General features: G+C 38.9%; 1 protein-coding gene across 2 annotated transcripts in view; it reads left to right on the forward strand.

Annotated features, from left to right (window-relative positions):
• The window catches only part of LOC149076634 (pescadillo homolog), a 270,201-nt gene that overhangs the window by 210,675 nt on the left and 31,808 nt on the right, over positions 1-27,718 (forward strand). For both annotated transcript variants that reach the window (XM_089244245.1, XM_089244246.1), the window contains exon 11: positions 13,361-13,486. In XM_089244245.1, coding sequence (XP_089100371.1) covers positions 13,361-13,486 — 126 coding nt within the window. The remainder of the gene's footprint in view (positions 1-13,360; positions 13,487-27,718) is intronic.

Raw genomic sequence — 27,718 nt, forward strand, 5'->3', positions numbered from 1 at the left:
ATCTTGTGCCACAAAATTTCTTCTCAGCATTTTAATTTTTAAAAAATTATGCCAAAGCATGGTACACCTCAGTGCTGAGAGAGAGAATGTTTAAAGACACTTGAACTAGCTGTGTTTGAAAAAATCTGACTTTTTTTCGAGAAACATTATATATGCAAAACATAAGCATATATAATACCTTTCAGCTGTTTATATTAAAATATTGTAGAAATACTTCCAGTCTAGGTAGAACAACAAAAACTTCAGCACAGACAATTTTAGATTTCAAATTCAATTCGAAACTGTTTTTTGTCAAATTTTCGTACACATGCCACTTTAAAAGCAAAGTAATAGGTACAAAATGAAGAGGGGGGGAAAACCAGCCCAAGTGATTATTTTCCTAAATACTATAGGCCAGAGAGATGACTTATCGCGGCTCTTAAAAAAAGGTTTTTATTTTTAATATTTTTTTTCTCAATACTACATCTACATATTTCAATCATACGTATTCAAGAATTTGAGAGTGGAACGGAAGAAGAGGGTGGCAAAATTTGTACAGCCTACAGGCAGCAAACCGATAAATACATAGTGGCAGAGGACGCTCGAGCACTTCCAGTACTTTGAGGCATGGGGATGGCAAAATGCTGTTTGCCCCGGGTAGTAAAAATCCAAGCTATACGGTCCTTTCAGAAGGTGCTTGAGCACCTTAAAATCAATTCAGAAATTAAAATTCCTTATGTAAAGCTTAAGACGAGCGCCCACAGGCCTCAAACACTTTCGAAATATCCCGGATCTACCATAATGATGAACAAAACAAAAAGGCAAAATAAACAGTTAAAAGAAAAAAATTATGAAAATTGCATTTTATTGGAGCTTCATATTATTTCAATTAATCATATTCCCATAGACATTAATGTGATACATCGAATTTTTAAAATTGAAGGTATTGAACTAGAAACTTCTGATAAGTTGAGAGTGAAAAATGATCTTCCCTTTTTAAAAATAAATTAAAAATAAAACAAAATATAAGGATCTTTTCCCATTATCGGATCATGTAGATTACCTGAAGACGCATTAAACAGTCATGGTGCTTAAATTTATTTATTAATATTTTTAGAGAATTCGATCTGGCAAAACGCATGTTAAGTATAGGGAAAAGAGTGGTATTTTGGGTTTACTTGTTAGCCCATAGGGTTGCCACAACGGCTTCAATTTTTGTTTTTGATGTCACCTCCTTGCATTCTTTCCTCCATGCGCAACAACCGACCGCAGTTTCCGTTTTCAAAAAAAGAAAAGAGAAAAAAAGTCGCCACTGCAAGCAGCAGAAATTACTATGGTCGATCGCCATTGCGTCAAATCTCGATATTTCGTGGGAAAAAAATTCTTTTCATGAATTAAAGCTAATCTGCTGAATTACGAGTTAATTTGTAAATTTCGCCGAATAACGAGTGTTAAATCACCAAACATCCGGTTGTATGTCCTGAAATTTGCTACCATTTTGCAACAATTTCTTTCTGAGTATAACTGAAAAAAAAAACAAGAAGTAAAATTAAAAAACTTAATTTTAAAGAATTTGTGTATGTGTTGATCCATTTTAAGCGAGAGGTGAATAAAGAGTTGCTGCAAATATAATTTTTTTTTTTTTTTTTTTTTTTTAAAGAAAAATCTTTGTCAGCTATGGTTTTTTATTTTTAATAATTGGAGAGGGAATGAATATCACTTTTAGAATATTTATAATTTATGTGATGCTGGTACAAGTTATATTTTTGACTGAAACTTGATGGTTTTAAAACACTTTGTTGAGAACAGAAAGCATGTGTGTGGATTGATTATTTTATGAATTCTTATGATGCTGGGTAACAAATCAAGGGTAAAAGGCTTATATCCCTGGAGGGACAGAGCCTGGGCCGTAACTGGTTTGTCGGGTAACAAATCAAAAGTTGTAATTTTTGAACCACTTATATATATCACCACTTATATATACGTCTATATTTTTGAGAAGAGGGAAAATTTGTTTGGCAAATTTGAAATATAATTTTGCATATGTTCCATGTAGTGACCTTAATGTTCCTCGAGTAGTGAGCACTCCAGGGACGCCGGAAGTCAAAAATGATTGGTGTTGCTCAAAGTATGTCAGTTATTTCTTTGCACAGGCCACGATATTTACACATATTTTCGGCTGACCATGCGTCCTTTTTTTTTAAGTAGAGCGTCCCGTTTTTTTTGTTTCGAATCTATTTGATTTCAGCGATGACCCGTTCTTCAACCTACTTTTGCAGTAGGGGTAAGATTTTTACCACAGTAAAATGTAACAAACCTATCCAGAAGGGGGTATAGGGGTACCATATCTGCCCCAAGACCAGTGGCACCTTAACGCATGGGCCCACCCGGGCACCTCAAAAGAATGCTGGCCTCACAAAAATGAGGCCCAGTTAAAATTTTCGAGAATTTGCCAGGTGGAATCTCAGAAAAATTACTTGGCCCGGGGGCCCATGACGCTCTAAAGACGGGACGGCCCTGCCCAAGACAACCAAATTTCAATAAATTAAAATATTGAAAGAAAAATTCCTTTATGTTTGCTATATTTTTCAATTTCTGTTAATTTAAAATGTGTCTGGGACAGATGCCTTGTGCCCAGAGCTGTCTTAAGAGCATCTTGGGCACCCAGACCAAGTAATTTTTCTGAGGCCCTACCAAACAAATTTTCGAAAATTTTAACCATATCTCATTTTTGTGAGGCTCTTTCTTCTGAGGCTACCAGGCCGCACCCGGGTAGGCCCATGTCTTAAGACGGCACTGACTGTGCTCCCTCATAATATTCACATAAAACTGTGAAATTATATTATAAACCGATAAAGTGGTGGAAAATGGGTTTAATCATCAATCAAATGATGTGGTTTTCATCATTAGTTCTTTAAAACCATGCTATTGCCAATTCCTTTTTCTGAAATCAAATAATTCTATCGTACGTATTTTACAGTTTTTTGGATTGGATTGTTGATGATTTAGTTGGATTCGCGTTTCAAATTCTCTGATCATTTAAATTGACAACCATCACCACAGAGTAAAGTCGCGGAACATTTGAGTATAGTGTTTTAGAATATTGGGGAAGCTTACATTGAAAACAGAAAGGGGTACAAATACATAAAGCAGGGGTTCTCCAACTTTGTGCCGCGGCACCCTGCAAAGGTTTTTCGAAGAGACTCTTTGTCAAACTGCTCTGTGGGGATCCGCGGATAAGCGTTGATTAGAGAAAGAGGTGCTGCGGGTGGGAAAAGTTTGAGAGAACTCCTGACATATATATAAGTGTATAAGATGCCCCACACATCCTCCAACGCTGCCTGCACTAGGATCTTTGATGGGCCCCCAGGCCAAGTGATTTTTCTGAGGCCGTATTAGGCAAATTGTCGAAAGTTTCAACCGGATCTAATTTTTGTGAGACTCCTCTTCTTTTAGACCCTGAGCTGTGCCTGGGTGGGCCCATTCTTTTTGACGACACTCCCGCCCTTACCTAAGGGGCCCGGTGCGTCTCAACAGTTTTAGACACGAAAAATATTTGCCCGATTTTATATATTTGGTGGGGGGAAAGAATCGGCATCCATTATTTCAAAATATGCAAGAATGCTGCGAAATATCCATACAAAAAATGCTAAATACACAATTCAATAAATTAACACAAAACCTGGCGAAAATTCAGCACTGAAGGTAATTTTAAACTAATTAAAGAAAAAAAAAATCCTGAAACCGATAAAAATTTTGTACTTGATGAATCAAAAATAATTGAAAGAAATAATTCCAACATCAATAAAAATTCAGAAATTATAGGGGGGGGGGGATTTCAGAATTGTTGAAACTTCAGAATTAATGCAAGAAGTAATTTCAGAATTCATGAAAGCCTCCAATAGTTTACGAATGATGAATGAACGCCAGGGTCTCTGCCACCGGACTTATCCCGTTGCAGAGATCTCTTCCAGCCCAGCTTCGTGGCAGAGTCTGGAACAAAGTGAGTGTGTACACCTAACAGTCTGAGTGTGTAGCTAGTGTTGTGTATGATATTTCAGTGCTGCCATCTATACTTCAAATTGTGAGTGAAGTGTAATGATTGAATATTTGTAACGTTGTAGGCCTGTTGCTCTCTGTAGCGAGACTTTTTAACAGGGAGATCGGCTCGCATTCGCGCCTTGAAGTTGGGAACCACAGAAAACCAACTTCAGCCGACCACCACTGTGGGGTTCGAACCCGGATCCTCGCATCGCGAGTCCGTCACTATAACCACTCGACCACCACAGCGGCTCCAATAGTTTACCGTGAGTGCAGGGGTCCACAAAGCATGGTGCCCAGTGCGACCCCTCCTGTCGCACACTCCTAAGAGGGACTCTCACTTTCACAGCGAAAATCACTTTTTCTCATTTCTCTTTGACAGCCTCAACCGTTTTCTCTACTGAGGGCAAAGCAAAAATTGGCTAGTCAGTGAATATCCTGTTGCTTAATATTTTGTTGGCTTGGCTATGCCCTCACATCCCGTAGGCTGGGCTGGGATTTTTGGCGGACCCAAGTAGAGGTGGATTTAAGGACCTGCGCACAACCTGGGCCGCGTAAAACCCAAACATTACACTTTTTTCTAATTTAAGGGGTCCAGTATTTACTTTTGCCGCATCTGCCCCCCCCCCCAAGTAAAACTTTTCACGGGCTCTTTTGTAGTTAATTTATAGCTTGAAAACCCCCCAAAAAATTATATTAATTGTTCCAGGCCCGTTCCCATGTCAGCCCTTCCCTTGTGGGGTCAAATGCCGAACTTGGAAATTGGGCGTCAACATCTGCACAACAATTTTACCAAATTTAATAGTTGAACTTGAAAATTATTGGCAACATTCCCAGTTTAAACGACAGCTGATGGTTTTTCTATAGTTAATTACACAAACAAAAAATGAAAGCAAACAAAAAATGTAATTTAAATAAAAGCAAACTTACGTGGGGTTGAATCTAGTTCATCAATATGTCACTGTGAAATCCTTTGAACTTTGAAAAAAAAAAACAAATCTTAAGCATTTTTTTGCTCACATAGGAGTGTTTCATTATTCCACGCATGGCCCCCACATCCTGAAGTACGGCCCCTAGGCTGGAATCTTTTGCGGGGGCCCCCGACGACCAGACTTTCACTGGCCCCTTTATGATGGATTTATAGCGTGAGAAAACAAAAAATAATGAAAATCGTCCCGGGCCCCAGGGCTGGAGCCTTGCCATCCCACCCCTTGTGGGGGACATGGTTCCACAATAGTGAAGCAAATTTGTGATTATTACTATCTGATAAATAGTTCAATCTTACACGAACGGCAAGGAATGGTTCGATTCTGTACATGCAGCTGGTCATCCGACAGAGATGAACGGAAAAAAAATTACACACCATAGGAAGTCCAGCAGTACAACAGAAACGATTTTTTTCCCCTTCATATGGTAGGTATACTGCCTGTCTATTCAAGGAACAGCCAGGCTGCACACCAATTGTATGCTATCAGCGGCTCTCTTTTCGCTGAGTAGTAAAAAAGACAGATGGCTAAAATATTGTTAATTGAGCGCATGTGTTGAATGGGTCTGCAAAACGATTTTTTCCTCTCCCTATAGAAATATTTGGTTCCGTTCGCAATTCCTACATTTCCCCGCGGGCATCGGTGCTGGCTTTGATTTTGAACAATACAACGCAAATCACACGGGTATATGAATACAAGAAATGTGGGAAGAAAACGACTACATTTGGTTAATGGTGTCCTGTGTGTGTTTTAAGCAAAATTCTTTTTTGTCAATCCTAGGGGATAATGAGCAAGCCAGACGTCTGGAAAAGTGTTCAGACTTCTCAAACATCAGTTCATTGGTGATTTATGGACCGAAATATGGCAGGCATCACCTTTTAAAATTCTGGTTCTATGAATTCATAGGTTCTCCATGGGTGAGGGAGGAGTGGTGGCTTTCACCGTTGGTAGTACGGAAAAGTAATGAAAAAACGTGCAAATTAAAATATAGTGATTTAATTAAAATATTTTTTTTCAATTACTTAAAAAATTTCCTTCACGACATGATGTATAATTTGTGTACGCGTTTATGTTCAGAAAAGAGATGGACAAGACATTTTTGTCTCAATTTTCATGGTGCATGCAATCAGTGTTTGATCTCGTTTATCGAATCATTTTTTCTTTTATGCACAAGAATCATCATTGAGATTTGTCTTCTGTAAATATAGAATACTTAAATGATTGTTCACATGCGTTCTGGAAGTAGTAGCGGAGGGGTTTCCTGGTGTTTTCGACGATAACTTCATGGTCATTTGCGTACGCAAGAGGAGGTGGGGGTTGGGGTTCTAACCCCCCCTTGAGCCAAAATTAGGTGTTATTTTGCAGGAAAAAACTTGAACCCCCCCCCCCCCCAGAAGGGGAAAAAACTGAACACCCCCCCCCCCCTCTCCTCAAGAAAATTTTGCTTACGCCTATGTTCATGGTGATAATTAAAATGTTGCGTATCTTTTCTTTTTATTTGCAGTCATGTATGTATTTTTTTTCTTCACAGTCAGAAGTCATGAAAAATAGAAAAACAAACTTTGAACCATTTCTCCTTCATCTCTGAAGCTCAATATACAGCATCTCATTTTACTAGGATGTTTTTTTTAATCACATGTTTCTGTGTCTGTGTGTATTTGTTTGTTTATACTTATGGTGAGCTTTGAATTTTAATTTTTGGTAATAGCGCTGGAATAAACGATCCTGCGGTATGATTTTTTTTTTGTGGTATAAGCTTTGTTATCTGAAGTTATGTCTCATTATTGCATTTATTATTTTTTTTTTTTTTTATTTTCTCAGTGACTTTTTTTGTTTTTTTTAACTACATCGATGAGACTATTTATTGATGTTTTCATCTCTTTACACGGCATAATAGCAATAAGCTTCCTTATGATTTTCAGCAGTAAATGTGTATAAATTAATGAAAAAGTAATGTGTATAGTGCATAGTTTTCCAACCTTTTTTGACCCATCGCCCCCTTCTTCAGAAATTTTTTGCTCCCAATGCAATCTAACCCATAGGATCCTATGTTACACCCGTAGCTTCTACCGGTCCCCCCCCCCCCGGAACATTCCATCGCCCCCAAGGGGGCGTCAACACCCACGTTGGGAATCACTGGTATAGTGCATGGGCGGAGATACAGTCGGCATGCCCCCCCCTCCAGTGGTAAAGGTGAAGTCGACTAATCTAATGTATATATTTATATAGAAATTGACATCATTATTAGCGTGCCCCCCCCCCCCCCTGCGCCAGACTTCCAAGCCTATCTCCGCCTATGGTATAGAGCAGCTTTTTCCAAGTGTGCGTCGCTGTTTCTAGGGGCATAGCCAACCTTTATGTTAGGTGTCACGGCGAGCTTGAGATATTCATTTGTGCACCTATTTATGCTTTGAAGAAGTTACGAGAAAAGTTAATATGTGAAAATATCTATTAATCTATCTTGAAGAGCCCCTGGCGAATCGTGAATTAGGCAAGGGAGTAGTGGTATAGGTTAAAAGTGTTCCACTGAGAGAGGGATTAACTTTACAAAATATTTGGGCTTGTCAATGCTAAAATAAGAAGGCGAGATCTTGTCAGTGCCACTCAAAGGGTTTAGATTCAACTGAAATCAGCGATGAAGCGTACTATCTCAAGTCTATTGCTGTGACTGCCGTTGTGGTATTCAGATGCTATGATACTCATTCTATTCTCGTGCTTAATGGATATACTGGGTATATTGGATGTGAAACGACTAGCAAACAAAAGGAGCTATTTACAGCTATGCAACTCACAAGAAAAGGGTGTTTTTTCAAAAATTTTAATTTAAAAAGAAAACTCTTTCAGTGCATAAACTGAACTTGAGCATTGAACAATATTGAACAAATATTGCATATTTGAACATAGTTCAAATATTGAATCAAAGGACTCATAGTTCAAAATCAATATTTGAACTATGTTCAAATAGTGATTGGTAATAAATGATTGCTATTGCTCTAGCAACACGAGCAAATATGTTCCGGCGTCCCTGGAGCACTCATCATGGCAAACATAAATATAAATTTATTAACAAAAATTAGAATAATAACGTAAACATGAGACGACGATCTTACTCAATCGTTTTTACACGCCATTTTCCCCCCTGTTTATTTTTGAATGTCCAATTTTGTTTTTGCAATCTTCCATCTCCTGAGGCTTTTCTTCTTCTTGCGCTCTCAAGCCTTATACCATATTGTTACGTCAAGGTTCTCAATTGAGGGACGCGCTACAGAACACTGCAGCCCCCACGCAAGATTGAGTTTACCTGTAAACACAAACTGAATTCTCTTGTTTGTTCTGTTCTTTGACAAATTCCAACAGCGCAGCTCGAAGTAGCTCAGCAACGGTCCAGCATCAACTCTCTAGATGCCCTGGTCGTTATCACCTCTGTGATCTCCACATCGTTTATCACAGAGATTCGGAAGTAATCCGTTTGGAGGAGTTTCTTTAGCACTTTTCCGGTCGCTGTGCCCCTGCAATCTATGGTACACTTGCAGAACTTCTTGAGCGCCAATTTGTCGGACCGATTGGCATGGATCAGGCCGCTCACGTCAGACATCGTGATTCCACCCTCGTGTTTCATGTTGAAACCTTTTATCAACAGCAGGATGAGGATGTCCTCGGTGGCCTCGTGGAAACCAGGATTCGTTCCACCCCGGAAAACGTGTGGCAGATGCATGTACTGCATGAAAACTGAATGTGTCCCATCTCATGGTGAATAGTGATGAAATCATCCTCGGTTCTGTCTGCGAACATTTTGATCCAGAAGTCCAATCCATTGGACAATTCGTTGACAGACGCATGGCAAACCATCTTCTTGCCTTTTGGATCTGTTGAATATTGACATCTTCCAGAAGACTTTCGTCATTGGCTTCAATTTCAGTGAAGTGAAAAACTCTTCAGCCATCTTCACTCCCAGCACCGTCATATTTTCCACTTTTGATGCCGGAGCGACGTCCACCGATGGCTTCTCGGTAAATTGCTTCACGTGGTCCATAATGCTACCCCCATTGCTGGGCCCACATGTCCCCTAAAATATACACTGGAACGGGTCCACGTTCTTGAATCTTGTCGTTACCATAACAGTTTCTGGGCCTGGACATAGGCGTGGAGTTGCTTGTATGGCGGCTTTGCCTGATTCCACAGCTTGGGCACAGCGTCTTCGAGTATGTCGCACTCGTATCTATCCCGTCACATAGATCCGGTGTCTTCAAAGTCATTGAGCTTCACGGTTTCGTTGCTGGGCTTCTCGAATTCCCAGAAATGTTTCCTGACAGGTTTACCGGTGACGTCTGTCCAAGATGTCCACAAGTATGCCATTTCGTTATAGTGGCGAGCTTTCGTTATGTTTCTTCTTAGATCCAGTTCCATTTGTAGGGTGCACTCCGATTTGCTTTGGCTATCGGTTGTATTGAGATGGTGAGTTTCTCCAACCTTCTTGCGTTTGAATTCGCAGATTTTGATGGTGTCAAAATACTCAGTCGTGTCATCCATCAGCTGAGTCTGCCTTTTGTATTCGTTCTCAGGCAGAGATGACATCTTGTCCTCCTTTTGAATGTTCACACTCACACCCTCATCACTTCTCTCTGTCGCAGGCGGCTTGTGCTTTTCCCTTTTAGTGGGGAAGGATAATCGCCCTTCTTCTGTGTCTGCGACCTCACAAAGTAGTCCATGTACGTTTGGTGGAATAATGCATTGTTCGTTCTTGAATTTTATCTGTTACTGCAGCGAGAATTTCAACAGGTTTACAAAAATTTTCGTTATTTCCTATTTCCAACGAAGCACTGGTATTCACAAGTGATGCTCCAAATGCACTCGCTAAGATGATTTTCCCTTTCTTAATTATTGGTTCCTGTATACAGTCAGAATGAATCACTGGAATTTGACAACCAGAATCCGCCAAGCTTGTGATTTTTCTATTATCTACGCAAATATCAGCATAACGTAAAGGGTTCAAATCCAGATTCGATTCACTGGAATTAAATAATTCCGATCGAATTTCTGCGATCAACACATTATCTTCCAATTTCTCTTTTGTGTTAGCCTTATATCTTCGGTCACATTCTCGAGCGAAATGGTTCAGTCCATAGATGTAACACTCCTTTAGGGTTTTTCTGATATTCATGTTTTCAGTCTTGTTCCAGTCCCTATTGCTACTATACTTCCGAGTTGGTGGTGGATATGCTGTTTTTGTCAGTGTTTCTCGTCCCTCTTCATAGCTGAAATGTTGTCATTGTAACAATGACTTTTCTTCTTCGAAGAAATCCTTCGAACTCTTGCCGATGTCTGCCCTGACGTTCTTGTAGTCATCCAATTTACTAGCAAGGATGTCGGGTCGCTTGAATTGAGACCACTCGTCAATAAAATGAACTTGAATATCTGATGGTACTTTCCGTTTTATCTGATTCATAATAATCAAATCAGACAGCTCTTTAACCGTGGTAATCTCCAAGCCTCGGATCCATTCCGTGAAGAAGTTTCTGAGTTCATAAGCAAAATCACACCACGTTGCTTCCGATCGTTTACTGTGCTTCGTGAACATCTGTCGAAACCTCTCGGGAGTAAGCTTATATCTCTTAGCAAAATGGATTTGACCTGGTCATAGTCATCTGTTGTCTCTTCATCTTCTCTAGCTATGACTTGGGTCACATCATAAGGTAATAGTCCAATCAGATATGAAACCCAAAGTTCCCTTTTTATTTCGGCTCTTTTCGCTTGCCTTTCAAACAGCCCCAAGTAGAGGCTGATCTCGTTGCTCTTCAGATCGAACTTTTGCAAAATGTTCTATAGCTCTAGCCTTGGCCGTGCCATTGGGTTAATCGAAAATTCAACTGCCGCACTGATGCCAATCCTTTCATTTTCTAGTTGCATTTTTCTTAGTTCAAACTCCATTCGTCTCTCCTCACTTGCTCCCATCTCTTTCCGTTTTCTCTCCTCAATTATGATGTATACTCAATAACAAAAACAGTTCAATGAACTCTTTGTCATAGCATTCTGCCTCCATTATTGCGGATTTGAGTTTAAATACTTTCATGTGCATAACATTTTCAAGTCCCATTTCCAACGCGACTTGCTGTAAGTCCTCTTTTTTTCCTCTTGCTAAGAAAGCTGTAATTCCCTCAAAGAAAAGAAAAACAGCAAACTTCCTTATGGGGAAAAAAAAAACTCTTCCCCGTACTTTTCCTTCGTTCTTTCAACACTCTTCAAGTGCTCTTCGTATCGCCTTCCCACGATGAATGTTCTCCGCTTTTCATGTTGCCTTTTCACGACAGTGAAAGCACTGTCGACTGTGCCAATGTAGTGACCTTATGTTCCTCGAATAGTGAGCACTCATCATGACAAACATAAACAGAAATTTATTAACAAAAATTAAAATAACATAAACATGAGACGATGATCCTACTCGATCGTTTTTACACGTCATTTTCTCCCTCTGTTTATTTTCAAATGTCCAATTTTGTATTCGCAATCTTCCTTCTCCTGAGGCTTTTCTTCTTCTTGTGCTCTCAAGCCTTATACCATATTGTTACGTCAAGGTTCTCAACTGACAGACGCGCTACAGAACACTACATGCCCCGTTCCTTTTTTTTTTTTTTTTTTGCTGTAAAACTTGTAAGTTATGAAGTTTGCCATAACTCCTTAAGAACTGCTTGAAATTCCTTAAAAACTTCTTAATTTTTATTTTAGAAATTTTTTTATGAACCCTCAATACTGAGTCAAACTCAAATTTTTTCATCAACATTGAATTTTCAATCGATCCATAATTATTTTCAATCAGTTAAAATTATCATTAGTTCTTTTTATCATTATTAGTTCTTGAATGTATTATCATTATCTTCATATTTCTTAAATTCTCAGTTTTAACTTTTTGTGTGGGTGTGCTTTGTGGTTGTTTTTGTTAATATACTCTCACGCATATAGGATGTTTTTGAAGCAGTGAAAATTGAATGAAAACCTAGTCCTGCCAATAATATTTTTGATCATGCATTTACTTTTAAAAGCTAATATTTTGAAAGTGTCATAAATGAATTAAATTTTTCTTTATGTAGCCTTATAAATTACAGTAAAACCTTGATAAGTCGTCACCTCAAGTTATCGAAAAATTATGATGGCTTAAGCGGAGTTCCGTCAGTTTTAATGTGCGATGTTATGAAAATCGTATAAATTTAAAGTAATATGACATTTATTAAAGTATGAATCAAAATAACAATATTAATAAAATTTATAGATTTCGAAATAAAAAATAATAGCAGTTTTTTATCTTTATCTCTTATTACTTAAATTATTGTGGTGAAACGTACTGTACACTTTGGTTTATACTAGTAATTTTTAATTTAGACTAACAGAGCAACTGTTTGAATAAGTAGCTTTTCTTCAAATCAGAACTCTATTGCACATTAATTTTACATGTACATCAAACTTAATTTTAGTGTTTGAATTCTTCATCAGTAGTTCATGATGTAACTACAGGGTAATCTCAAACACTTTTGGCTTGATGGAGGGGAAAATTGAACAGAAGACCAATTTGGAAAAGAATGTCTAATTTTTTTCAACAAAGATATTTTGTTTAAATTTGAAGCCCTAAATTAGTAGAGTCCATGCTTTCTATGATTATTTATTATCCCTGCACTTTGACTTTAACTTGATTAATTTGATTCTTTGATTTACATAATTTTTGATTTCCTTGCACTATGTATAATCTTTGACGTATCAATAAATTTTTGTTTTGCCGGAGATGCCCTGGGGGGGGGGAGGCGAAGTACTTACATTGCTTCTTGCGACAGAGCTTGGGTGTCTCACGGTTTGTCCAGTTTCTCCAATGGAGCCCATGCAGAAATAAGATCTAGCCTGAACAGTCCCCAACATTCCAAAAACCTTATTCAGCAAATGAACTTCCCCAGCATAACTTTCGTTACTTAAACTGTTCCGTTTGGGTATATAGGACTTTGTGGCGACTTTTTAAGCATATGGCAATGCTGTTAACGAGCTCTTTTTTTTAAATGGGAGCCATAAAAATAGTCTGTTCCTCTTTCTCAAACTTTTTCATAGTGTTGACTTAACCGAAATTATAGACGAGTAAACGAGGGTTTAATAACATTGTGGTCTATGAGAGCTGGAAGGGTCTAAAGAAAAATTACGACTTAACCGGAGTGACGACTTAATGAGGTTTTACTGTGTATTAAAAGTGAAATTAATAAATTAAGAAGGAAGGGTAGGTAAAAAATTGAAGGTTTTTTTTTTTCAAGTTCATGTAAATTGCTGGAAAAACAATTTTTTTCTTATTCAGTTTGAATAACCCACATGTTTCAATTGTGCAGATCCTGTGGAGGCCAAGTTTCTTTTGATGAAACAGTGTCTGCTTGTGCTACTTTCAGTGAATCAGATGATATGATCACTCATCAGATTGTGGACAGGCCTGCTCTTTCAAATAAATATTTAAACAGGTGAACCATTTTTCTCATTAAAATATACATATATAATTGATTTTCTGTCGGTGTGTATGTTCTCTATACAAATTCACAATTTTAAACCAATCTCCACCAAATTTCACATATATACCAAACAGGACTTGATTGTAATAATAAGCTTCTTTTTTTTTTCAACCCGAGCACAACTCAGGTCTATCGCCATGGGCAATTTACTACCTAGTGAGTTGTGCTGAAAGTGTAAGTATGTGTACCTAACAGTCAGAGTGTGTACCTAGTGTTGCGTATGATTTTTTAGTGCTGCCATCTATATCTCAGAAGTGAAGTGTAATGACTGAATGTTTGTACTGTTTGTAGGACTATTGCTCTCTGTGGCGAGACTTTTTTTAAAGGGGAGATCAGCTCGCATTCGTGCCTTGAAGTTGGGAACCACAGAAAACCAACTTCAGCCGACCGCCACTGTGGTGACGGTGGGGCTCAAACCTGGGTCCTGGCGATGCAAGTCTGTCACTATGACCACTCGACCATCACAGCAACAGAATAATAAGCTATTTTAAAAGTTGGTTGGAGCAGAGCAGATGCCCTAAATGGATAAAAACCCGGTAGGCAGCAATGGTTTGTAGGCCATAACAATGGCTTTTGGAATGATTACTTTGGTTACCCAGAGATGTCACTCCACTCTAATTTATTTGAACCCAGATTATTAGCAAACACTGAAGCTTGAGAAAAATCAAATTAAAATTTCCGTACATTACATTCCACCCCCCCCCCCCCAATCATTTGCATGTACCTCTGACGATCAAACAAATAATTCTCTAAAAACATGTCCAGTCAAAAGATGAAAGATTTATTTATACATACAATATTGTTGGCCCTTGGGCCTATACAAGAGGATGCGATTGAGAATATTGTTTGATATTGGATAAAAAAACTAGTGATAGTGGGAGATTCAACAATAGAGCTTGGGAGTTTGTTCCATTCACCAATGGTATGAGGAAAGAAGCTGTATTTAAAGCAGCCAGTGGAAGCAAAAATAGGTTTTAATTTAAGGGAATGGTCGAGTCTTCTAGAGATGTAGTATGGTTTGGCTAAGATACCAGAAGTATCTATGTTGAACTGACCATGGAAAATTTTATAAAACAATGTTAATCAAGAAATGAGACGAAGAGTAGAGAGAGGGAGGAGATGAAGTTCATTTTTAATTTCGGACACAGAAATGAAAGATGACCAGCAGTCGTGAACAAATCAGGTGGATTTATTTTGAATTGATTCGAGTTTGTATTACTGGAGGATACTTAAGATCATTAACAAAGAAAGCTTAATCTATATATATATAATTGATTTTCTGTGTGTGTGTGTGTGTGTGTGTGTGTTTTTTTTTTTTTTTTTTTTTTTTTTTTTTTTTCTCTCTATACAAATCTACAATTTTACCAAATGGGACCCGACTTGAACGATAGGCTACTTTAAAATTTCGTCAGCCCAGGGCAAATACCCCAAATGGGCAAAAAACTGTCCGGCAACAATGGTTTTTGGGCCTCAACAATCACTTTCCGAACGTTTACTTTGGTTACCGTGGTTCCCTAGCAATGCGTTTCAGACGTGTATATGCCTTTACAACGGTTTGTCACTTCTTTAATCCTGTTAGTATATGTATAATAGTTTATGCCTTTATAATGGTTTGCCACATTTTCAATATACTCTCAGTAATGAGGCTTTTTGAATAGACGTCATAATCATCATCAGCATCAGTTTGAGGGTCAATCAAAGGATGATTCCCATACAAATCAGTGTTAAAATTGCCGATTTTACTGTAGAAATGCGGAAATTTGGTGGGGTTTTCTGCCCCATCAGTAATTTTAAAAATTGTATTGAATTCTCGATTTTTGAAATATTCAGTTCGCTTAGAGATATGCGAAGCCCAGGAGATTAAACATGAAGTAATTAGTCGGACCTACTTTTGAGTTGAATATCCATGCAATAACATTGATTTCAACTTTTATTTATATCTTCTCAAGCATGAAAATTAATGTCTCTGTATTATCTTTTGATATTTATTTGCATAAAGTCATATGGGTTAGGATATTTTAAAATTAGTTATGAGCCCATAAAAAGTGGATCGAAAAAATTCCACAGCTTTAATTAAGCATTTTTTGAAAGCTAAAACAGGCAGATGGGTAACTTGAAGTTCAGGGGGTGCAGGTTTATCGAAATACCTAGCGCCCCTTAAAAAAGGAAAAATATATATTCATTTCTACGTTTCTGTAAATCTAAATTTGTTTATTTCATGAATCGCGCAAAAAGTCGCGATATTGGTTAACTTGGACACGGTTTATATGTCCCTCAAGAAAAAGAGAGGGAGATATCACGCGATCCAAAAAAGCCTCATTGAAGAAACCCGGGCAGCGCCGGGTATTACAGCTAGTTTACTTATATAATTAGATTTTGTTATATTCATTGTTAAGTTGCTAAGTATTCTACTGGTAGAGAGTGAAGTTGCAAAGAAATCTATTGACAAGTGAATATAAAGTCTCTTTTGAATAATTTTTCATTTCAGGAAAACCTTAGCTCTTTCAATAATATCTTCATAGGTGTAAACTTGTATTCTGGACTCTAGTTTATTTCAAAAATCTGGGTCCTTTTTGAGTGAAAGTGGGTCTTTCTCAAAAAAAATTTATCTTTAAAAAACTTTGTGCCCCCCCCCCCCCCCCATAATTCACTGGTATCTCTGAATTTTCTCCCATTTAGAATGTTTTTCCACTTGGTACAATTTATTTTCATGATCCTCACAATAAGTAATTTTCATTGTGATTTCCTGTTTAAAGTGTTTTCCTATTTATAAAGTTTTTTATGACGGGTTTTGAGAAACATTATAAGCAGGATCCACTTTAATTAACAGTTAAAGGCACACATTTATATACACTGAAGAGCCAAAAAAAACCGGTACACCTGCCTAATTTCGCGTAGGGGCCCCGCGAGCACGCAGAAGGGACGCAACACGACGTGGCATGGACTCGACTTATGTCTGAAATAGTGCTGGAGGTAATTGACACCATGAATCCTGCAGGGCTATCCATAAATCCGTAGGAGTAAGAGGGGGTGGAGATCTGTTCTGAACAGCACATTGCAAGGCATCCCAGACATGTTCAATAATGTTCATGTCTGGGAATTTTGGTGGCCAGCAGATGTGTCTAAAGTCGGAAGAGTGTTCCTGGAGCCACTTTGTAGCAATTCTGGACGTGTGGGGTGTCTCATTGTCCTGCTGAAATTGTTCAAGTCTGTCGGAATGCACAATGGACATGAATGGGTGCAGGTGATCAGACAAGATGCTTGCGTACCTGTCACCTGTCAGAGTCGTATCTAGACGTATCAGGGGGTCCCATATCACGCCAACTGCACACACCCCATACCATCACAGAGCCTCCACCAGCTTGAACAGTCCCCTGTTGACATGTAGGGTCCATGGATTCATGAGGTTGTCTCCATACCCGTACACGTCCATCAGCTCGAAGCAATTGGAACCGAGACTCGTCAGACCAGGCAACGTGTTTCCAGTCCTCAACAGTCCAATGTCGGTGTTGTCGGCCCAGGCGAGACGTAAAGCTTTGTGTCGTGCAGTCATCAATGGTACACTAGTGGGCCTTTGGCTCCGAAAGCCAATATCGATGATGTTTCATTGAATGGTTCGTTTGTTGATGGCCCAGCATCGAAATCTGCAGCAATTTGCGGAAGCGTTGTACATCTGTCACGTTTAATGATTCTCGTCAGTCGTCGTTGGTCCCGTTCTTGCGTGATCTTTTTCCGACCCCAGTGATGCCGTAGATTTATTTTTTTACCGGATTCCTGATATTGCAACGTCCCTTATGGGAGTTGCTTGCCCGGTTCGAAATATCCAGTAATAAGATGGCAAACGACAAGTGGAAAATGATTGCAAATAAACCTTCGCATGAAATATTATTTATTAAATTCAATATAAAGTTAGTCAATTTTAACAATAGATTAGTACAACATGGAGCCCTCTATTTAACATTAACAGAAAGATACTGGCTCACCAATTGATGATCATCAACAGTCAAATTTTTATGCTGATTGGATATCCGATGTTGTTAGTCACTTCGACGTAGCTTTTCCCCGCAAGTATCAGTGAAGGTCTCTCAGTTGAGTGCCGGATCGTTTCGATTAGCACCAGGAGGCCTCTCGGTTGAGGGCCGGACCACCTTGATCAGCTCCAGGAGGCCTCTCGGTTGAGGGCCGGACCACCTTGATCAGCAATGAAGAATTTTGACTGTGAAGATTAATTAATTTTTTCTCGATTCCGGACCTGCCGCGAAACGGATTCAAACACAGTAAATTATTGCATTTTAACTAATTATCAGCTTAGTTTCCCAGCCTAAGGCCAATGGATACGGTAGCAAGACGGTGAACCGTCCTACTAGAGGGCTTCAGTTGAAAAGAACAAACAAAGAATGAACGCAATGTGAGAGACAAAGAGGGAGGAATTTATACTCCTATTTCACAAGAAGTTTGGGACCACATGTCCTCGCAAGGCCTTTTCGCCTCAACAAAAATATCGGATTTACATATTCATGCGTCAATATATTATAAACATTACAATTGAATTATTACATTGGAATCTGGCAACATAACACAATCCAGAGAGCTGATCAGACTCTCCCGATTATGTAAACAATACCAACAAGACAATAAGTAATGAAATATTCCGACGGAGGTCTGCAGCCCCCCGCCGAAAACAAGTGAGTACAGCACTATATTTTCCGTACAACGAGACTTGTAACAACTCCCCCGGGAGGTTCTTAAATAAAAAATAAAAATATTTAACCGGGCAAACCCTTAAGCCTCGCCCAAACTATACATATTCTGGACCAAACCCCTCCACGAAAATAGCGACATCGTCGTCATGAGGGAAATTAATTTATGTGGGACATCAGTAGCCCGACCTCTGGCCCGTTCTCGTTCGACAGCCGAAAGAACCCACCCGTCGACTGCCGAACTAAACGAACATTCTGGCCCTTACCGGTTTGTCAGCGGGTCCTCAGGTGGTTTCCAGTAACTGAGAGGTCCCTGGGGTCTAAAATAAGAAGGAATTTCCCACATAACGACAAGATCACCATTAACGTAGAGGGATCGGATCCCGATACGTTACAATATTCACGGTACACTTGTGAAATGGTCGTACGTGAAAATCCAAATTTCATCCCTACCTCGGAGATGCTATGTCCCATCTCTCGTGCGCCAACTATAACCACATTCAAACTCACTTGAATCGTGATAACCTGCCATTGTAGCAGCAGTAACCGATCTAACAACTATGCCAGACACTTGTTGTATAGGCGTTGCCGACTGCAGCACCGTACTCTGATTGGTTCCATATCTCTTTATTTTCATACGCATGCCTGTACCAGTTTTTTTGGCTCTTCAGTTTATTTACTAATAATCAATGTATAAATTCTGATTCCCTTCTGATTGATTTAACATTTTGTTAAAAATATAGCATTTTCAATATCTTCTAATCAAATTTAAAGCACAAATCAGATTCTCTTCTCATTCCCTGTTCATACTTTGGTTATCCTAGTAAAGTGATTTTATTTTCCTTCCGTGATGGTCCACTATTCTGATCTGTCGCCATTTAACTGCCACATATTTTAACACCTGAATATGGGAGCTATGTCACATTTGCGTTGGAGAAACTTAACAGTGTGCTTATGTGTGTATGCCGAGTATTTCGCATGTTTTGTGTTCATTAGGCGCCATCTAGCGCCGCAATTAGATACTTTCTCAAACGGGGCAAGTACACATTTTGGCACACCCATGTAATGTAGAAGCAGTAGTTATAAAGGGTGAATTTGGTGCGCCCCCCCCCCCATAGTCCAGAGCGCAGGACACTAGGCCCGACTGCCCCCCCAGTTACGGTCCTGCATCTATTCTCAAAACTGGTAATGTGTGCATTTGAAGTTCAATGTACGCATATTTGTGTTGTAAATCTGTGATCGCCGTGGCAACCAAAATTTTTTTCAAAGGAGTAGCCAACTCAAAATTTGAAATCTTTAGAAAATCACATTTTTAGTTCTAAACACTGATTTTCACCAAAAGTAAATTTTGGGGGGAGGTTATAAGGGGACTCTTCCTCTCCTCTCCCCCCACCCACCCCCACCCCAGATCAAAAATTGAAAAATATTTTTGTAGAGAATTAAAATATTGGAATAAAATAATTTCTTTTATGCTATCTGTGAAGAATTAGATCCTTGTGCCCCTCCAAAAGCCGATTCTGTGTACACACCCACGATTTCTGCGATGCGAAACGGTGACTACCGCATAGCAGCTAGATAATAAAACTGTGGATGTTCAAGGTCGAGTTTTTACAGATTCGGTTTTTTTCCACGATATCGGGATGGTTTTACAATTTGAACGGCCGTTCCAATCCTTTACGATTAAAAAAAAATAAAAAAAATGCGTATACGCAATATTGTAGGAACGACAAATTTACGCATATAAACGCGGTCTTTGAATGCCAACTGATAGCCGCGAAAGTTCCGTAATTTCCCATATATAGCCAGAAGGGAGAAAATCTGCAGGGTAATAAAAATCCGAAATTTGAAACTTCTGTACGCTGCCCCTCATTCAGGGAAGCAACCAAATATCCCTTATCTTATTCTTCAACAACCCACGTGTATATCAATACAGTAGTGTACAAAGTAGTAAAACCAGTTTTTCAAGGTTGCGCGATCATGATACACAGTAAAAAGAAAAAAGTTTGGGAAATTTTTCTTAGAACGAAGAAAGAACCCGTCCCGGAGGACACGTGAACAAAATTTTTACGCATCCCTTTACGGAATTCCATGTATGTGACATGTTATAACGCATCAATAGCATCTCTGATAATATTGATTTAAAAAAGGAAATAAATAAACAATTTTCACGAGCCAAGGTTCAAGAGCCCCTTGTCTAGAACCTCTGCTCCTCAAGAACTTCAGAATACTATGGTGATTTTATAGTTGGTTTTTTATTGTATATAATGATCCACTCATTGACGTGTTGATCATGCGAAAAAAATGAATTTTTCGGCCACACCCGTCCACCGGCTATGCTTCTATATCTTTCTCTGAGATGTGAAGCTGGCGGTGTCTGGTCTTCAAAGGTCGAAGGAGCCCCTAGGCAGGGCCAGAACTAGAGAGGGGCAGCAAAATTTGGGTGGGAACAAAGAACAACATTATAAAATTATCTAATTTTAAAGTTGTGGGGGTGGCAAAGTAATGTTTGCTTCTGGCTGCAAAGATCCTAGTTATGCCTCCCCACCATCAAGTTTTCTTCCCGTCTGGTTGGGTGTTTTGAAGATGAGAAACAAAACTAAAATTCAATTAAAAGCTGTCACTCGATCATTGTAAAGAAGACCTACTCTACATTATCGTTGTGCAGGGGTGGCCTACAAGTTGGTTACAAGACATTCATAAGAAAAATATCGCTCACAAATTAAAAAGAATTTCTTCAATTGAAAAAGTATAAATTACTTTGAGTTAGCAGGTTGGCCACCCCTTCACAAATCTTTTTTTTACATTAGGTTCTGAAACTGCACCGCCACACCAATCTTCGTCAGGGACACCACAGAGCGGTCACCCTGACAAAGGTTTTTCGAAAATATTTTTTGTTAAACAGCTTTAGCATGGTTCGTACGGTCCTTGAAAAAAAAAAAAATTAATTTTCAAGGCCTTGAAAGTCCTTGAAAATCCATAAGAGTCCTTGAAAAAGAAATTTTTTTTAAGAATTCTGTGAGAGTCCTTGAAATATTTGTTTTTCGAAATAGTTTTTGCCACTTTTTTTTTTTTACTCCGTAAGTGACGTCCTTAAAAAAGTGCAAAGCACAGGGAAAAAGCCTTAGCAGCCCTGGATAATTGGATTTAAAGCACATTTTTCCCCATTATTCTTAAGCTGGGTTTTCGTACGAGCAGGTTTTCTGTGCCGTGTGCAAAGTGAATCACCCAGCGTGACACGCCATCCACTCACCAATAATAAGAAAACAAGTTCAACTGTTTTCCTAGAGAGCGCGACAAGCCTCACGGCAGTGTTTTACCTCGGGCGTGATTGGCCAACTGCTTCTGGAAGAGTCAAATGCGTTGTGCGCCACTCGTTTTACCGATCTTCTCTTCATTTTTGTTTTCTTTCACTTCCCTTCATCGAGCTCGACGCTTCCCTTGAAACCGGAGCATGCAGATGACAGAGTAGCTGATGTGCCACGGTAGGAATACACAAGCGCGTAGTGTGATTATGTAACACGTTCCTGTCGACGCGAAATGATCTAGTTTGGTTCATGCGGCACCAATAACCTATGTTGGAATGTTTTTTCCCTTTTTATTCTCTGTGCACGTGGAACCGCTCGGGCTGACGCAATATGTAAATTGCCGGCTGCGTGCTTATATTGCAGGCTGGTTTTTTTTCGCGTGTATGTCTGGATTGTTTTTTTTCTCCCTGTGATTGCCAATTGTTATTTGTCGGCCGTTTTATTTATTTTTTTTATGATCGTAAATGACTTTGTGTTTTTCCTTGCAACTTTTATGGAATAAAAGCTAGTGTTCAAAATGAACTTCCGATCGTTGTTTTTCTTCTTCAGCTCAGTCGGCATGCTCTGGCCCCCAACAACCAATATCTCCTTCTAGAGTAGAAGTCCTTCTGTTCTAGAAGGTATTGCAACAACCCACTTCTAGGAAAGCCCGGCTTTATGGTAGCATGTATCCTGTGATCGTATGTAGACGTATTTGGAGTCGTTGGAAGTCATTACACTTTTATACTAGGTATTATTTCTGGAGGACTTGAGAAATCAATGACTTGGAAGTCTGGGGGGGGGCACGATGATGATGTCAATTCATATGTGCATATATACATTAGATCAGTCAATTTCACCTTCCACCCTGCCCCCCCCCCACCCGTTTCTCCGCCCATGCTGTCAACAAAATATTTATGAGTGATGTAAAGTGCTTTTTTTTTGTACAAGGTTCTTTAAAGAAAGAAAACAAAAAATGAGTAGCAAGTGTATGTACTTTTAATTACTTATGTGGCTGAAAAATCCCTTCTATCAAGATTGGTGTGCCAGACAAAATGCCGCCAAATGCAAGCTGTGCTTCAATGGGTGAATCGGCGATGAAATCCATTGAGCTTATATTACTGGAGGGAGTATGTGACGCAGGGCCATAACTAGGATTTTTGTATTGTCTTGCCGCCCCCACCAATTCGGAATTCGATAATTTTATAACGGTGTTCACCTAAAAATTTCCACCCGGGGCAGTTGCACCCCCCCCCCCTCGGTCCTCTAGTTCCGGTACTTGTATGAATGATGTCAGTGGCAGGGTTGTTTTAACCAAGTGGTTTTTTTCAAAAAATCAAATAAAAGTAGCCTAAATATCATTTTTTTTTCCTTGAAAAATATCATATTAGTTCATTATTAGCCAAAATGTTTCATTTTTACCACATTTTGTATCCTTGGGGTACTGTATCGTGCATTCTGATGGTATATCTGTAAATGACATAAGATTTTATAAGTGGTTTTTTTCAAAAAGTCTCATAAAAGTGGCCAGAATATATATATATTTTTCATATGAAGTATCTTAGTTATATAAAGTTATATACAAAATTTCTCATTCTTACAACATTTTGTAACCTTTGGCTACATTCTGATGCTCTCTCTATCTTAAGCAAATTCATGAATAAGGATTGCATCACACATCTAAATGTAGTGGTGTATTATCTCACATGGTTTCTTTTTCCCTTCACAAAGAAGCAGCTATAGTAGTGACACCATCATACTAGGGGCAGGTGGTCCTATAATCCAATAGACACCAGCTGTCCTTAAAGGACAAAGACTAGTGTACTAGTTGTTACATTACCTCACATACATGTTACGTCTTACGGGAAAGAAAATGAACATCTCCTACTGTATATCTCCCAGTCTTAATATTTAATAGTTGTTTTTTTTATACTTTCACACACACACTGTTAAGCCCAGTTAATCAAGGTTCTACTGTATAGTACTAACAGATTTATGAAAAATAATCAGCTATATACTGGGTGATTATAATTAAAGTTTTGATTCAAAACTATACAATAAGTATTGATCGGAATGACTTCAAAATTTACATGGATACTCCTGAAGTAATGGACGTTTCTTTCGCAAAAGAAAAAAGTGCAAAATGTGCAAGTAGACGATGCTGTACTTGGCCAGCAGTATAATCTATTTTGTGTAACCACATCATTTCGGCACTTCCACAGCATCAGTGTGTGGATAGAACTTCTATCAAGATTTTTGACCTCAGAAACAGTGAAAAACTTATTGCCAACTTTTTTAAATAGTTTTTTTTTTTAACCTGATAAATAAGTTAAACACTTTCAGGTAGATTAATGTGTAGTATATGTTGAATTATAATTACTGTGTATAAAATATATATTTCCATATTTTAAATTTTCTGCCTAAAATTTTATTCCATATAAAAATTTTTTGTGCAGCATCTGTCTAATACACTAATTAAACTAATTTATTCTCACCTAAAAATTTCTTAGCTCAGGTTGTATAAATTCAGAGTTTTAAAGAGTATTTTTAATCAAAGCAGAGCTGGCAGGACATGATATACTAAGATGTCTACCAACATGGGAAAGTCACGAAGTCCCTGAAAAATCATGGAATGAGAAAAAGGTCACGTAAGTCCCAAAAAAGTCAAAAAATTTGAGTGAAGGTCACAGATTTTTTTCATTTTCCAGAGATCCTTTTTTTATATTTTCTTCCCTAAAATCTAGGCTTTGGAGAAAGCTGTGGCATTCAATATTTCTTTTCTCCCAATGTCTGTCACTAGCGCACTATGTGGATGATCTGCTAATATCGTATCAATCAGTGAATATGAGGTCAGCCAAGAGACAGTTACAAACTGCTCTTAACAAGATTAGCAAGTGGGCTCATGATAACGGCTTCTCTTTCTCCGCTGACAAGACTGTGGCTGTGCACTTTTGTCTACCTTGAGACCTTCATGATGACCCACAATTGTTTCTAAACAGTAGTCAAATACCTATTGTAAAGAACACAAAATTCCTCGGCATCACATTTGACAAGAAACTCACTTTCAAACCTCATATTTCCCAGCTAAGAGCTAGCATGAAGATGACGAACCTCTTAAAGGTCATCTCTTCTACATCCTGGGGAGCAGACCGTAAGTCGCTCCTTCACTTATATGTAGCTCTAGTAAGATTAAAGCTGGACTTCAGTTCAATTGTATATGGGTCAGCACCTCAGAGCTATCGCAGTGTGCTCGACGCAGTTCATCATCTCGCTCTCCGCATTTGCTCTGGAGTTTTCCCGACATCTCCTATGGAGAGTCTTTTATGTTAAATGTGGCGAGCCAATTATTACAACAAGACGCCAACAACTTTCTTTGAAATATTATATCAAAATGAAGTTTTTGCCAGGTCATCCACTTCATAATGTCATTTTCAATTCTTCATTTTATAGACTTTTTGCTGCTCGTCCTTCATGTATTCCATCTTACAGGTTTCGTGTGAGGACACTTATCGAAGAACTACAAATAGACATCAGTCTCATTCGAGCAATTGGCACCATGGGAGCAGTTTCCGCCAGATGTGTCTTTATCATTATTATAATACCCTAGAAACACCACAACAGATGTCATTTATTGACAGATATTCTTTAGGCACTGGGGAAGGTATAACAGGTACTTCCCCATATATACCCACGGCTCTAAGAGCCCTGGCCATGTCGGTTGTGCCTACATCTGCTGTGAGGAGACATCTTTCAAACTACCAGATACATTTTCTATTTATTTGGTGGAAGTGTATGCTATCCTTAAGGCATCATATACGAAGCAAACGCCACCGCTGATGCATAGTTTATTTTGACTTTCTCAGTGTGTTATAAGTGCTGTGTTCCTCTACATTTCACACCCATCCATTTATTCATGTAATTTTTCATGAACTGCATCACCTCATTCATCACGGTACCACAGTAAAATTTTACTGGGTACCAGGACATGTAGGAATACCGGGCAATGAGAAAGCTGACACTGCAGCTCGAACAACGTCTAACATTGACAGTAATCTTGTTAGGTTTATTTTTCCTTCATGCAAACTAAATGAACTCAGCCATAACCGGATCAATCGCAATTCGATATGCAAATTATGATGCGATCGCACATGTTTGTAATGTATACAGACCTGCCAACTCTCCCGATTTTTCATCCTTCTTCCCGCTCTCCGGATTTGTTAAAATTTCTCCGGATTTAGGCAGAACATTAGATTTTACGCGAGCTTTCACGTTGCCGTTTCGTCAATGATTACCGTCGTCATTAGGGAAAACACCCATAGATGACAGCTGTGGTAATTTCCATCGAGCAGTCTTAAAAACAGTCTCTGGTGACTGCATTCAAGCAACTGGCGAAGACGCGACTTCGTTTTCGTAGCTTTAATAGGCAATTTGTCAGGGGCAGGATTTTGGTTATGAAGGTTTTAACAACTGGCTGTTGTGAAAATATATTTTTGGAAAGAGAGAAAATTCAGCGGCCCCTGCGGGGAATCAAACCCACGTCCTTTCACTTTCCGGGTGAACCCGCTCGACCACTAGACTACAGAGGCGCCAAATCTCTCAATCTTTCCTTGGAGCTCGTGTACACTGAAAAGGACCGTACATGGATATTTTTGCTCTCTTTCCAGAAATATATCTTCGCAACAGCCAGTTGTTAAAACCTTTGTAGCGGAGAGTGACGTCATCCTTGTATAAGTCGCCATCTGGTGGTAGCGTCAGCAGTTGTGAGCTTGGCCTGAGTCTGGTCCGGCCGTCCATGTACGGTCCCTTTCAGTGTGCACGAGCCCCAAGGAAATATTCAGAGATTCTGTGCCTCTGTAGTCTAGTGGTCTAGGGCGTTCACCCGGAAAGTGAAAGGACGTGGGTTCAATTCCCCGCAGGGGCCGCTGAATTTTCTCTCTTTCCAAAAATATGTTTTCGCAACAGCCAGTTGTTAAAACCTTCATATGGTAGCGGAGAGTGACGTCATCCTTGTATGACCTTGGTTGCCTAAATTCCTGTATAATCGTTATTGTATTCCATTAACAGCCGTGCGCAGTGATAGTAACTCGTGGGAAAAATTGGCCAAAATTTGCTCAAGTGGGAAATTTCTTAGCATTTGTGGGAAATTTTGAGAGTTCATCAAACAAAAGAATTTTTGCAAAAAATAAAGAAATTAATGCAGTACAATAAACTTTCCTATTGTAAATTACTTGATTACGTATTTTTCCCGCTAGGTGGCAGCACATTTTCCTGAATGTGTGGGAAAAATTTAGTCAAAAGGGAAATTTTTGAGGGAAATTTTGCTGGAAGAGGTTACCATTACTGCCCGTGCGGTAAACACGTTTTTTCGTTGGCAGCTTTGTAATTTGAATTTTGATTGTCTCTTTTGATTAAACGTGTTCAGATAAAAAATATAAAACTTTAAGCTATAATAAAGCTAAAATATAAAGCTTTCAAGAGTTCATATACCCAAGATGGAATCACTGATAGCATTCACGAAAGGAAACATATTTTATAAACAGTATGTAGATGTGATTTCCCTATATTCTGCTCAAGGGCAATGCAGAACCTGCTTTGGGATTGGGGGGGGGGATGTAACCTTTTTTTAATTGATTAAAAAAAAAAAAAATTGGAATTTTTTTTTTTTTGATCGAGTCTGTGAGTGCTGGGGGGGCAGTACCCCCCCCCCCCCCCAACGGGAGAATCTCCAGATTTCTGGATTTCTAAATTTGGCACGTCTGTGTATATATATGAACTGTTCAGGATCCTATTTTGTTTTTCTTGTTTTAGTGTCATGTTTGCATTGTTTCATCAGTTGTTAGTATTCATATGTTAGACGTAATATGGACTTTAATTTTCAATGATTTCCAGTGGAGATCAATATGCTTCCGTTAAATAAATCCGTTAATTTGCCGATTATTATTTTCGTATTCCTTCCGTCTGTACTCACGCATAACCACACTTTGCCAACAAATCTTTTGGTCCCTGCCAGTGACCACTTCCCAATCCTCTAACAAGTGATGCATTGCTGCTGGCAGGATCATTGGAATAACCAAGTAAATAATAAATCATATGCCATCAAGCCCACACCTGGCCATTGGCATTCAAGTTGCAGGACTAACCGAAAGGAGGAAGTTCTGCTTTGCCCGGTTACGCATAGGACACAGTCACCTCATACAGTC

This window comes from Pholcus phalangioides, unplaced genomic scaffold, assembly GCF_987345545.1.
Source record: "Pholcus phalangioides strain wild (caught in Gottingen) unplaced genomic scaffold, Ppha-v1.0 ptg000015l_1, whole genome shotgun sequence".
NCBI classification, from domain to species: domain Eukaryota; kingdom Metazoa; phylum Arthropoda; class Arachnida; order Araneae; family Pholcidae; genus Pholcus; species Pholcus phalangioides.